Below are 12,288 nucleotides of genomic sequence, written 5' to 3' on the forward strand. Positions count from 1 at the left end.
ATTAGCCTTCCTAATTTTTGGTAATGCAAGAGGAAGAAATATAATTTTTATTTAGTAATATATGTTTGTTAATGGTAACTTGATAGATTCCTTCGTAAGTTTAATGTCCATTTTTTTTTTTTTTTTTTTTTTGCCAGAGTTGAGGACCGAACCCAGGGCCTTGTGCTTGCTAGGCAAGTGCTCTAACACTGAGCTAAATCCCCAACCCTTTAATGTCCATTTATATTGGTCTTGTTAATTATCTTTTCATCCTATGTTTTCAACCCAGAAGCCTACACACGTGACGTGTTAATGCACAATTTTTTTTTGCATGGTACAAAGACTTTTGTGCTTTACAAAATCTTGCCTTGCAGGGTGGTGGTGGTGCATGCCTTTAATCCCAGCACTTGAGAGGCAGACGCAGGAGGATTTCTGTGAGTCTGAGACCAGCCTGGTCTACGGAGTGAGTTCCAGGGCAGGCAGGGCTACACAGAGAAACCTTGTCTCAAAGAACATTAAAAAAGAAAGAAAGAAAGAAATCTTATCTCCCAGAAACCTCGCCCACTCTGTGAAGTACTGGCATTCCAGCTGTGTGTCACCTCCCCCAGCCTTTTTTCCTCCAACAAAGATGTGCTCTTGAATCTGCTACCAGCACATTCTGGAATAGACCTCAACCAACACGCACTCACCAGACCGGAACACGGAGAGCTGGGCCAGCATGGGCACTTGGTAGGGTTTCCCATCACCTGCCACAAAGGTCCGTTTCTTTGTGCTCTCGGGTTGAAACCTGGATTTCCACAAACCCTTGAAATACACAGCATTGACGAGGACCAGTCTGGTAAAGGCACTATCGATCAGATTTGGAGAAAGCAGGTTGTCAATCATGCCTGTGAAATCCAAGAACAAGGGAACACATCAGCAGTGGAAAGCCACATTGAGGGCAAATGGCAGCTAGCTGCAGAGACAAGAGTGAAAAAAAATTAAAAAAAAAAAAAAGACTTAAATAAAACATTCTGGTCTCATGCAGCCTAAACTCTCTATGTAGCTGAGACTAACTGAACTTCTGACTCCCATGCCTCCACCTCCTAAATGGTGAGATTTCTGTGTGTGACACTATGTCCAGTTTATGTGGTACTGGAAATTGAACTAAGCAAGCACTCTATCAGCTGAACTACACCATCAGCCCCTCAGCTAGGTTTCTAAGGCACACTTTTTATACTCATTTTTCTTGCTCAAATTTAAAAATTTCAAGGAAAGAAGAAAAACAAATTAAAATCACTAGAGAAGACTGTTACTGGTTAGTTAAGAGTTTACCAAACCAGCTCAAGAAATCACAACTAGTTCTGTAAGGCCCTTGTTTTAGAAAATGTCTATGCATCTAGAATAAGCCATTATTATTATTATTTTTTTGAGCTGAGGATCGAACCCAGGGCCTTGCGCTTGCTAGGCAAGCGCTCTACCACTGAGCTAAATCCCTTGCCCATTGCCATTATTTAATTAAGACTCGTTTTAGATGTTTTCTACTGACAACTCTCATGTGGTTGCTGATGAGGGTCCTTGGTCTTCATGAGATAAACAGTTTTTGCTTCTCTTTGCTTTTTAGCAACCAGGTTCATGCAGTCCCCGTCAAAGTAAACATTCCACCTTGTGAAACATCCACACTAAACTCATTTCTTCTAAGACTTCAGACACGCTTGGAATCAATCCCTGGTCATCACAAGCCTCCTGATGACCCCAGGAAGAACTGAAACTGAATATCGTGCTCCCATTTAAGGGCTAGGCATTGAGCTAGGCTCCAAGAGCACAGAGAGGAGAAGAAATGGGGTTAGCCTACAGGAAATGACTTTGAAGGCAAGTGTTCTCTTGCTGGGATGCCAGGATGTGCACATTAGTAGTGAGGGAACAAACAGACTCTTCTCACTTCAGAGTGTTGGAGGAATCCTTTAAATGCCACCCATGCTTGCTGCTCAGGTTCCTTTTTGCTAGGTCTTAGAAGGTTTAAGGGTAGGTGGTGGTGGTGGTGGTGGTGGTGTATGCCTTTAATTCCAGGACTTGGGAGGCAGAGACAGGTGCATCTCCATGAATTAGAGGCCAGCCTGCTCTACAGAGCGAGTTCCAGGATAGCCAGAGCTACACAGAGAAACCCTGTCTCGAAAGGCCAAAAGACAAACAAACAAAGAAACAAAAATGTAGGGGTGTGTGTGTATTAAAAAGGGTTCCTTATACTCAAAGCTATTAAAATTTAATTTGCTTGATTTTGATCCATAGATATATAGCAACACGTAATATATATTCAAACTATAATACTTAAAACGGTAACAGTAAAATCAACAGTTCCCATGGAGGCCAGAGGTCTAATTTAAGCAGAGATCTTCATGTCTCTTAAAAGGAAACTCAAGAAGGAAAAGTCCTAATACTCCATGAAAACCTCTGAAACTCCTCAAAAATAGCATAGGGACGTTTGTGGTAGCCGACATTCGGCATCTTCAGTACTCTTACTTCCACAAGGGGGCATCCACACCACCTAAGCCTGGTCCTGGAAGAAAACTACAGGCTATAAATAGCCATCAATCACTCAGGTCAGTGCAAAGAGGCCTCACAAACAGGATCCTCCAACAGCACTCCTTGAAGCTAATGCCCAGTACTTTGGATGTGTTTCTGCCCTTGTAGGGAACATTACCCAACTGAATCCATCCTTTTCTTTTATAACCCATGCCCCTTGATCCTCATCCCCACCTTGCCCTTCACTTGCCAGAGTTGAGGGTTAGTGCCAGCAGCCACCATGATGGTATTTTATATTCTAGCCAAGTTGAATGAGCCTGCCTCCCCCAGCCACACCACGCACTGCCTCACAACAAGGATTTTATTTTACCATTCCTTTTTTCAGAATGTAGTCAGGGCTCAATTAGCAGAAGAAACCTTAGCTCATTTTGCAGTGATAAAGTATGACTCAGGGCTGGGTGGTGAGTATCACAGTGCATACCTGTAATCCTGGCACTCAGGAAGTAGAGGCGGAAGAAATCAAGAGTTCAAGGCAAGCCTCTGCTGGATAATGAGTTCAATACCAACCTGGGATACATGATACCTCATCTTGAAAAAAAGTAAAAACAAACACGAAAATGCCATATCATATATATATATATATATATATATCTCGCACCTTGAGGGGGGGTATGTGTTAGGAGGACAAGGTGACATGAAAAGAAAATGGCAAAGAAAAAGCAGTAGGAAATGGATAGACAGGTGGGAGTAAGATAGGTTAGCGATAAGCATGAGAGACCTGCTGGTGGTGTTGCCATAGATAAAGATGGACTATCATCCTCCATCCATCTTGGGATACTACCTGGCACACACCAAGTGGGTCCCTCCCACAAAGAACTGAGGATTAGAGGCAGATGCCAAAAGGATTTGGAAAAGCCTAAAGCTTCGATTTTAACCAACAACACACAGAAGTGAAAGCACTCAAGTCCATGGCAGCAAATGCAAGGTACATCTGAAATGGCAGACAGGGTCCCTGGCAAGCAGGACTTTCGGCTGTTCTCAACCTGTTGGGGGGGTGGGGCGGTCAGTGACTCTTTCACAGGGGTCACCTAAGACCACTGGAAAACACTGATATTTATATTACAATTCGTAACAGTAGCAAAATTACAGTTATGAAGTAGCAATGAAAATGATGTTATGGTTGGGGTCACCACAACATGAAGAACTGTATTGAAGGGTCACAGCATTAGGAAGGCTGACAACCACGGAGCTAGCCGCTGTGAAAACAGCTCACACTTTGTGAAGGGCCAGGCCCTGTGCCCAGTGCTGCTTATGCCTTCACTCACATCATCAGAAACCTTGTTGGCAATTCTGGCAATTATCACTAATATATCAACATTCTGCAAATCAGGGGCTGGGCTCAGAGGGAGGAGGGGAATGGGAAGACATTTTGCCAAAGTTACACAGCTGATGTGTACAAGGGGCAGAACAAACATTCAGACTGAGAAAGAACGGAGCCTGCAGGTTCTGCGTCACGCATGTGGTGGCACAAAAGTTACCAGGAACTACATAGCCAGCGACAGGCAGGGAAACATTCCAGGCTGTCACATGCATGGATGGGATGGGGCATGTGTGTGTGTGTGTGTGTGTGTGTGTGTGTGTGTGAGAGAGAGAGAGAGAGAGAAAGAGAGAGAGAGAGAGAGAGAGATGGGGGGATGAGAGAAGCCTTTGTGGCACGGAGAAGCTGAGGCTGCAGCGGCCTCCAAGTCAGACTTGTCACAAGGTGAGCAAAGCACCCTGGTGCTAGCTCTCTCTCTGCAGGAAGTGCATCTCCTTAGATGAGCTCAGCAGTCTGGGGACAGAGGTTGCTTTTCTGGAGATCTGGGGGCATATTTTGGTTGAGCTGGCAGTGGCCAGGCATACCACATGTTCTGTGGTGCTCAGAACAGTGTCCTACACAATGGAGAATGTCTCTCTTAAAAAAAAATATAAGATTTATTTTTACTATTTTTAACTACATCTATAGGTGTGCATCTCTGTATGGGTGTGTGCACACGAGTGAAGGTATGCATGGTAGCCTGCGGTTGTTGGATTCCTGTCGACCTGAAGTCATAGGCAGTTATAAGCCATCCAACACGGGTGCTGGGAAATGAACTCTGGTCCTCTGTAAGAGCAGTGAGTGCTCTTAAGCACGGAGCCATCTTTTCCAGCTCCTACTTTTAAATATTTACACTTGGTTTGCTCTGAGACAAGTTTGGAAATTTACCAAGAAATTTGTACCACTATTTTTAAAAATTGCATCAGTTAATGATGACAGCCGTAACCAAGAGCTGGGAGTCACTCTTCACTAAGCCCCGTGTGGCTCACTGATTTTCAATTATGTCATGATAATTGTTAAGGACTAGAAGTGAAAGATAGGTCTGTTTGTTATTGTAGCAGAAAAGCTCAGGAAACAGCCTATTTGGGGTTATTATAACTGAGAGATACATAAAAAGTCTCTTGCTGGTTTGCCTTTTTTTTTTTTTTTTAAATTGCATCAGCAATGGTGACAGCCTGTGGTTCCTTGTGTCATGGTACAATGCACCTGATTTAGTCTACAATTGCCAGTTCACACTTATCCTGAAAATTTGGCAAAAATTTCAAGACAAAATATATATATATATATATCATGTATTCACACGCACTTGACATAGCTATTTAGCCACAACTATAAATTCCTTTTATTTTCCCTTATATTATTGTTTAATTTTTTAAATAAAAATCTGTTTATGTATGCAATGGGAACATATATATATATATATATATATATATATATATATTATTACCTATGATATATTATTCTATGATATGTCTATGATTATATATAATATAGCTATATTATTATATCTAACTAACTAACTAACTAACTAACTAACTATATATATAAAACCTATGAATTTCAAGCCAGAAGGAGGGAGTTAAAGGCTAAGGATGCAGCTGACTGGCTGAGGGTTTGTTTAACATGGTTGTAAAGCCCTACGCTCCATCAGGAGCACTGTCAATAAACAAATGAACAAACTAACAGAGGGAGGGGTCTTTTTATGGGTAAAGAAGGCCAGAGCATACAATGACATGACGTCACATAGCCAGCATCAGGACCAATAGCCATTTCTGCATGTAGCTGTTGCAATCTGCTACCATCAGATGTACAGGATCCAGCATCCTACAACCAGCCCTGAATACACACTATTATTCTTCTGAGAGCAGCCCAGGGAGTGGACTCCAGATTGCAGAGAAATTGAGAAAGTTACTAGCTCTCCTCCACTTCCTGCACATCTTCCTTCCCCCTCTTCGTTAGCTCCTCTGAGATGATCACATTTTCACCAATGTAAGTAGGATGATGGGTGATGGAGCCTGACCGGAGGTAGCCTGCCCCTCCCTCAGAAAGTCTTTCTCAGCAACTCTGGGGCCAAGGAACTGTACTCTGAACACATCCCTTGGTAATCCTAGTTCAAGTGCACCAGGAACTAGGTTCTGAGAAGCTTGTCCCCAAAGCCAGGGTTTACCCTATTGAGTCCCTGCTTCTTTTATGATTGAAGTCCAAGAGCACATTTCCAGTCTTAGCACCGTTGAGTATTAAACTTGAGTGTTAAACTGTTAATCCTAGAATCACCTGGGAAAAATGACTCAACAAAGGACTGTCTTGACAGCTTGAACTGATGCCAGAAAAGCCAGCATGGAAGTGAATAGTATCATGTCCTGGTTTTGTGGTCCCTTAATGTGTGAGAGCAGAGAAAGCTAGCTGAGTACTGAGCATGCATGCATTTATTTCTCTCTGCTTGTGAGTGTGGATGTAATATGAGTTTACTTGCTTTAAACTCTGGCCAGACTTTCCCGCAATGATGGGCTGTAATCTGGAATTGTAAGCTAAAATAAACCCTTTCTCCCCCAAATTGCTTTTTGTCAGGTTATTTTTATCACAGCCACAGAAAGGAAACCAGAATGACTTCGTTTTGTTGTGGGAGGCCCTAACCTCCTCCTGAATGTCTCTGAGACTTCCGGCTTACAAGTCAGCAGGTTTGAAACACCAACATTGGGAAACTCCTCCATTTAATGAGAAGGACATCGAAACAAGTAGTCATTATGCAATGTTGAAAATGCCATAATGGAGGGGTTCAAAGCAGTGTAATCACAAGCCATACAAAGCCAGTGGAGGACACCTACAGCTTGGCAATGGCAGATGAGGCTGGGGTCACAGGAGACACAAAGCCAAAGCTTAAGAAGGCTGTTCCAGGCCAAGAAAACAGTAGGTGCAAAAAACCAGGCAAGACAAACAAGGAAACCCGCCAAACTCAAGGGTCAGGGCTCTGAGGGCAGGGTATGGCTGGCAAAGGAAAGAGAGGGAGGGCTGTGTTCTTTCCTGCTGCCTATCCTGCAGGAGGAAAACCCCGGATAGTGAGTAGTGGCAGCCTGAAGTGGGGAAGGCAGGCATACTGATACCTGGCCCACAGATCGTGAAGAGGTTGGTCAGATCCTGCCTAAGCCCACGTGGCTCTTGGTGGAGCAAGAACTGGTCTTGAAGACTACAGGCCAAACCTCTGAGTCTCTGCTCTTTCACAAAATGCGAATCTACATGAAACAGGAAGGCCACTCACCTCTGGTTTCATTTTTAACCCAAAAATTGATGGAATCGCAGGCAGCGACTGGGTCCTGGAAGTCCACGTTCTGTACTTCACACTGAAACACCTCTTTGTTCCTGGCTGCAAAGGGCACTTCCACTTTAAAGCCATTCTTGACAAACACAGCATTGGCCACGGTCACAATGTCTTTATTCTTCTTGGAGACAATGGCCTTGTTGATTTTCTTCAGCACTTTACCAACTCCTGAAGGAGAAATCAGAAAACATGGCAATATTTTTTACGATAATTTACATATTTACAACAGTTCTTGTTGGGCATTGTGGCTTAGATCTGTAATCCCAGGAGTTGAGAAGCTAAGAGGGCTATCAGGAGTTTAAGTTGAGGTCAGCCGTGGCTACAAATCAAGATGCTGCTCAAAAAACAAGGCTCCATGGAGAAGGCCCAGCAAACCAAGTGCTTGTCCTACAGCCCATAAGGACAGGTGTTCAAATCCCCAGCACCCACATAAATGCTGGACAGGCACAGTTCCAGCACTCAGAAAGAGGTGGAGACAGGAGAATCCCTAAGTAGAACTGGCTGGTTACACAAGCCAATTTGGTGAGCTTTGGGATCAAGTGAGAGACCCTGCCTGAATATTTAAGGTGAAGAGCAATCAGGGAAGAAAGTCCATGCCAGCTTCTAAGCTTCACATGGATGCACATGTGTAGTCTTAAATTCATCCACGCAAGTAGACATGAACACACACACACACACACACACACACACACACACACACACACACACACCTCTTCAAAAAACCTTTCCATTTGTACCACAGCACATAGGAACAACAAGCAAGCTAGGAGTCACAAGAGACTAAGTCTGCCTTGTTAGGGGTCTCTATCTCTGGAGGCATCGATAGTGGTAAACCATAAAAGTTCTTGGGAGACAGTTGCTCCTTGTACTAATATATTACAATGTTCTTGTAGTCAGCATGAATGCTGGTCTGCTCTGGGACTAGCAGCCATGGAAGAAATGGATGGCAGGAAGCTTCCTCATGCAGACTTTCTTGCCTAGGATCTAACAATGTTTTTTTTTTCTCCCCTATTTGGAGAAGAGAAGATGAATAAAATAAGCATCAGGAAGACTATTATAAACTGTCATGTGCCGCCAACCAGAACACTATGATTTTCACTTGATACTGAGTTTGGAAAGTAAAGAAATTAATTTTATGGCAACATAAGCTTTATTTTACATGAGCCATTCATTCATGCTCCATTTAGTCTGGGGGCATGAAAAAAAGAAAAAATAATATGTCATAAGGAGGAGATGGGTTTCCACAGGGAATGGAATTACAGAACTGCCCTAATCACGTGAGGTCTTTTCAAAATTATATTGTCCGTAAAGCATCCTTTCAGAGGTGATTGGTACTTGAGGGCTGACTTGTCATTCTGAACATGCATCTTCCTCAGATTTCATGAATGCCGGGGCCAGGACGTCTCCCAATCCAAGGAGAGCTTTGTATCATGGTCAGAACTCTGGCACCTGGACACCATGCTATGGGGAAACTATCGTATGGAGAACAGCAGGCCAAAAGTCATCTCCAAGGCCACATGCCAGCCCTGGCACTTTCAGACTCTGCTCCCTCGACATGGACAGTCAACCTGTGACAGGATCTAAAAATCACATTAAAAACCTCTGGTCACGTCTGTGAGGGAGTTCCTTATTGGGTTAACTGAGGTGGCTAGACTCATCCTACACCCAGGAGGTACCATTTCTTGAGCTAGGGTCGCAGACACCACAAAACAGGAGAAAGTGACTTGGGCACCAGGTTTCTTCCTCTTTTCTCTCTGACTGGGGATACAACATGGCCAGCTGCCTCCAGCTCCAGCTGTCATCATTTTCCCTCCAAACGGTGAACTGAGATAAATCCTGCCTTCCTTGGCTTTTGCCATGCTATTTTGTTCCAGCAATGAATAAAAGGAACTAATACACTTCCTGGGGAAAAGGTCAGGGCTCATCTTCCACCTCCTCCAACAATCTCTCCTCTTCCTCTGTGAACATCACTACAGCAAAGCCAGAGTTGGAGCCCCCAAGAAGGCCTCCAGCACACGTAAGTACATCATGGACCCTGACATCACATTCCACACATGACTGCTGCCAATTCTGAAGAGAGGAAAGGTAGGGTTAGACTGGTAGCCAACATCAAGAAGATGCCGATTCAAAATCACATGGATCAGCATTAAAACCAAACCAAAAACAAAACAAGATACAACCCCAGTTACTATTTTGGAACTATGCTGGCTGTCAGGGCCTGGATGGCCATAAATTTAAGCGGTGACTCACGAAGGTAGTAGAAATCACCAACAACCCTGAACTTGCCAGCCAGAGACAAAAGAGTATGTTCCAAGAATTCAGCCTTTCCTCAGAATTCTCCTTTCCTCACATCTAATAAGTGGGCAAACTGCAAAACCAAGCAAAGTTTGTCCCTCTGTCAACAGGGGATAGCATTGGTCATATGGGGCTCCCAACAGATGACCTTCCCCTATGAGGGCCACACTGAATACACAAAGGAGGTGGGAGCAGCTAGAGGCAAGGAAAAGCATTCTTCTACCACTAATCCAGCTCTCTCGCCAACAGGACCAGTGTAGTCAAGAGTTTTAGAATTTCACGGCTAGGAGAGGGGGAAGAATGTGGTGAGAGCTCCCTCCCTTTCCAATGAGGTGACTGCCGCCTCAATATGAAACATGACTTGTTCGCACTCAGTGTGCATGACAGCAAAGAAGAGCTCAGAAACAGTCCTGTTCCCTCCAGCACTACGGTTGTGGAAAGGGAAATCTAACCTACAGGGAACTACTGCCTGCAGACATGGGTTCCTGTGGCTGGCTACAGCGGCAAATGAAAACAAGCTTTCTTGCAATAACAGCAAGCCCCTCTCACCGCCCCTTACCTGTATTTGTGGTTATTTTGTTTTGTTTTGTTTGTTCTTTTGTGGAACTAAATATCAAACACTGGGCTTTGTACATGTCAGGCAAGCCACGCCCTCCCACCCCCCCCCCCAGCACTGAGCTACATCTCCAGGTTCATTTCATATCTTTGAGATAGGTAGGTATGTAGCCAGACTGGCCTTGAATGCTGGATCCCCCTGTCTCACTTCTTAAGTGCTGTGAATACAAGCATGTTAGTTACCAGGACCAGTGTTTGGACACAGCCGGACATTTATTTATTTAAAAGACATTTAGCTTCTTACTTCACACTTCTAAGTGGCCTCTGATCAGCAGATAAGGCAGGCTGGGGAGATGGTGGCTCAGTCAGTAAAGTCCTTGCCACATGAGCACGAGAATCTGAGTTTGGATCCTTAGCATCTATGTAACACCTGCCAGTGTGGCCGTGAATGTCTACAGTCCTAGCCTTTGGGAAGTAGACACAGGGGGATTCCCAGGGCTCACTGGCCAGCTCCTCTTGTTGATAATTGGTGACCTTCAGTGAGAGACTATGGCTTAAAAAGTAAGGGGCAGGATGGAGGGAAACGCCAACATGCATTTCTAATCTCCACACACTTCTGCACCCACCCACACATACACATGAACTCACACACACTACCCCCACAAAAAAACAATGAGTTTTAAAAAATTAGAACAAAAATAACAAAGGGGCATCCCTTGTGCCCCTCACCCAGTTTTCCCCAATGGCATGGTGGCCATCTTGGGAAACTGTCATTGGTATAGTCTGTAGAACTTATTCTGACTTGACTCATTTTTCATATATGCTTGGTGCATGTGCGTGCATGTGTGTGTCAGCAGTTCTGTGTACTTTTATCAATCATGTAGACTCACATCACCCCATCAACATGGAGCAGCTCCACCATCATAAAGTTTCCATACTTCCAGTCTCTAACATGGACATGTTTTACAAGGATGCTTACTTACAACACAAGAGTTCCCTTATGAGAAAACAGTGTGCTGGGTAGACAGAGGGAACACCAAACCCAACAGCTACAGAACCAAAAGTGCAGTTCTGAACTGTGGGAAGGATGTCATCTCTCCTTTAGAAGACCCTGGCCCTATGTTCTAGATGGCACTGTATGACTTCTCTTAGCTGCCCAGCTTCTCAGATTAAGCAGAGACCAAGCCACAGCCCTTCATGTGCGGGGCCGACGGCAAGGCCTCACTAATGGAGGGAGAGCGCGCACACGCACCGTTTACACTGTATCTCATCACCGTGGTGAGCTGCTTCTTCGTCCTGCCGTCAGCCCCCAGCTGCAACATTCCCAAGATGGATGCAATCCCATGCGGGGAGACGACGATGTTTTCATGAGGCCGGGACTTGATGATCTGATTGAAAACCTGGATCCCCGTGTCAGAGCCTAGTTCCTCCAGAGACAGAGAGTTGAACTGGGAGTACACAGAAGACAACGTCACTGTGGTCCAGATGAAGAAGGGGAAATGCCAATTCATGGTTCCTTCCAACAAGGATAGCCTAAAAAGAAAAGAAAAACCAGATAGAAATACATCACTCCTTTGTGAACACAATGGAACAAATACTCTGAACTCAACACGGTTCGATTTCTTGTGTCCATGATAACTGAATCCTGTGCTAAGTTAGTCTCAAATGCATGGGGTTTAGACAAACAGGGCTGGAAAGCCATAAACTTCCATCTGCTAGGTCCTTAGTACATACCAGGTTCTAGGCTGGTATGAGTATTAATTGTTATAACTGTCAATCATTTGAAGTGTTATTTCCAAGGGTCTTCTATGTGCCAAGCCCTTTTGTAAGCATTAGACAGACAACTGTAAATCTGATGGGCGTGACCCTGGCCCTCTCAAGAGTGTCCTTCTAAAGAGGCATGGAGAAAATAAACCAGTAAGCTATGAGATAACTTCAGAGAAGGATAAAAGCCAGGATCATAAAGCAAAGCAATGTGGGTAAACGAAGGGCCACAGGAGGGTCACATTACAGGGAAGGCCACCTCTGCGGTAGGAAAACAGAGGAGGTCAACTGAAGATGGAGAAAAGAAACCAGCCATGCACGGATGCGGGGACAGCAGGACAAAGGACTGGGGAAGAAGAACAGGTAGGCTGTGTGACAGAGGCCAAGGTAGACAGAAAGCAAGGGTCACAAAAGACCACGTGGAGGGTTTGAAACAGAGGGAATGGTTCAGGTTGTCCAGATTTTCGTATAACCACACCGACTTGATTCTTTTCATGTACCACATACAACTTTTTGAAAT

At 44.4% G+C, this 12,288-nt stretch overlaps 1 protein-coding gene across 1 annotated transcript in view; it reads right to left on the minus strand.

The window, feature by feature from the left end:
* Serpine2 (serpin family E member 2) overlaps window positions 1-12,288 on the minus strand; it is a 64,600-nt gene that overhangs the window by 17,714 nt on the left and 34,598 nt on the right. The window contains exons 2-4 of the mRNA XM_036173234.1: window positions 11,257-11,537; window positions 7,095-7,322; window positions 669-866 (exon numbers count right to left, since the gene is read on the minus strand). Coding sequence (XP_036029127.1) covers window positions 669-866; window positions 7,095-7,322; window positions 11,257-11,515 — 685 coding nt within the window. The 5' untranslated portion in view covers window positions 11,516-11,537. The remainder of the gene's footprint in view (window positions 1-668; window positions 867-7,094; window positions 7,323-11,256; window positions 11,538-12,288) is intronic.

Source organism: Onychomys torridus, chromosome 23 (assembly GCF_903995425.1).
Source record: "Onychomys torridus chromosome 23, mOncTor1.1, whole genome shotgun sequence".
In the NCBI taxonomy this organism is placed as follows: domain Eukaryota; kingdom Metazoa; phylum Chordata; class Mammalia; order Rodentia; family Cricetidae; genus Onychomys; species Onychomys torridus.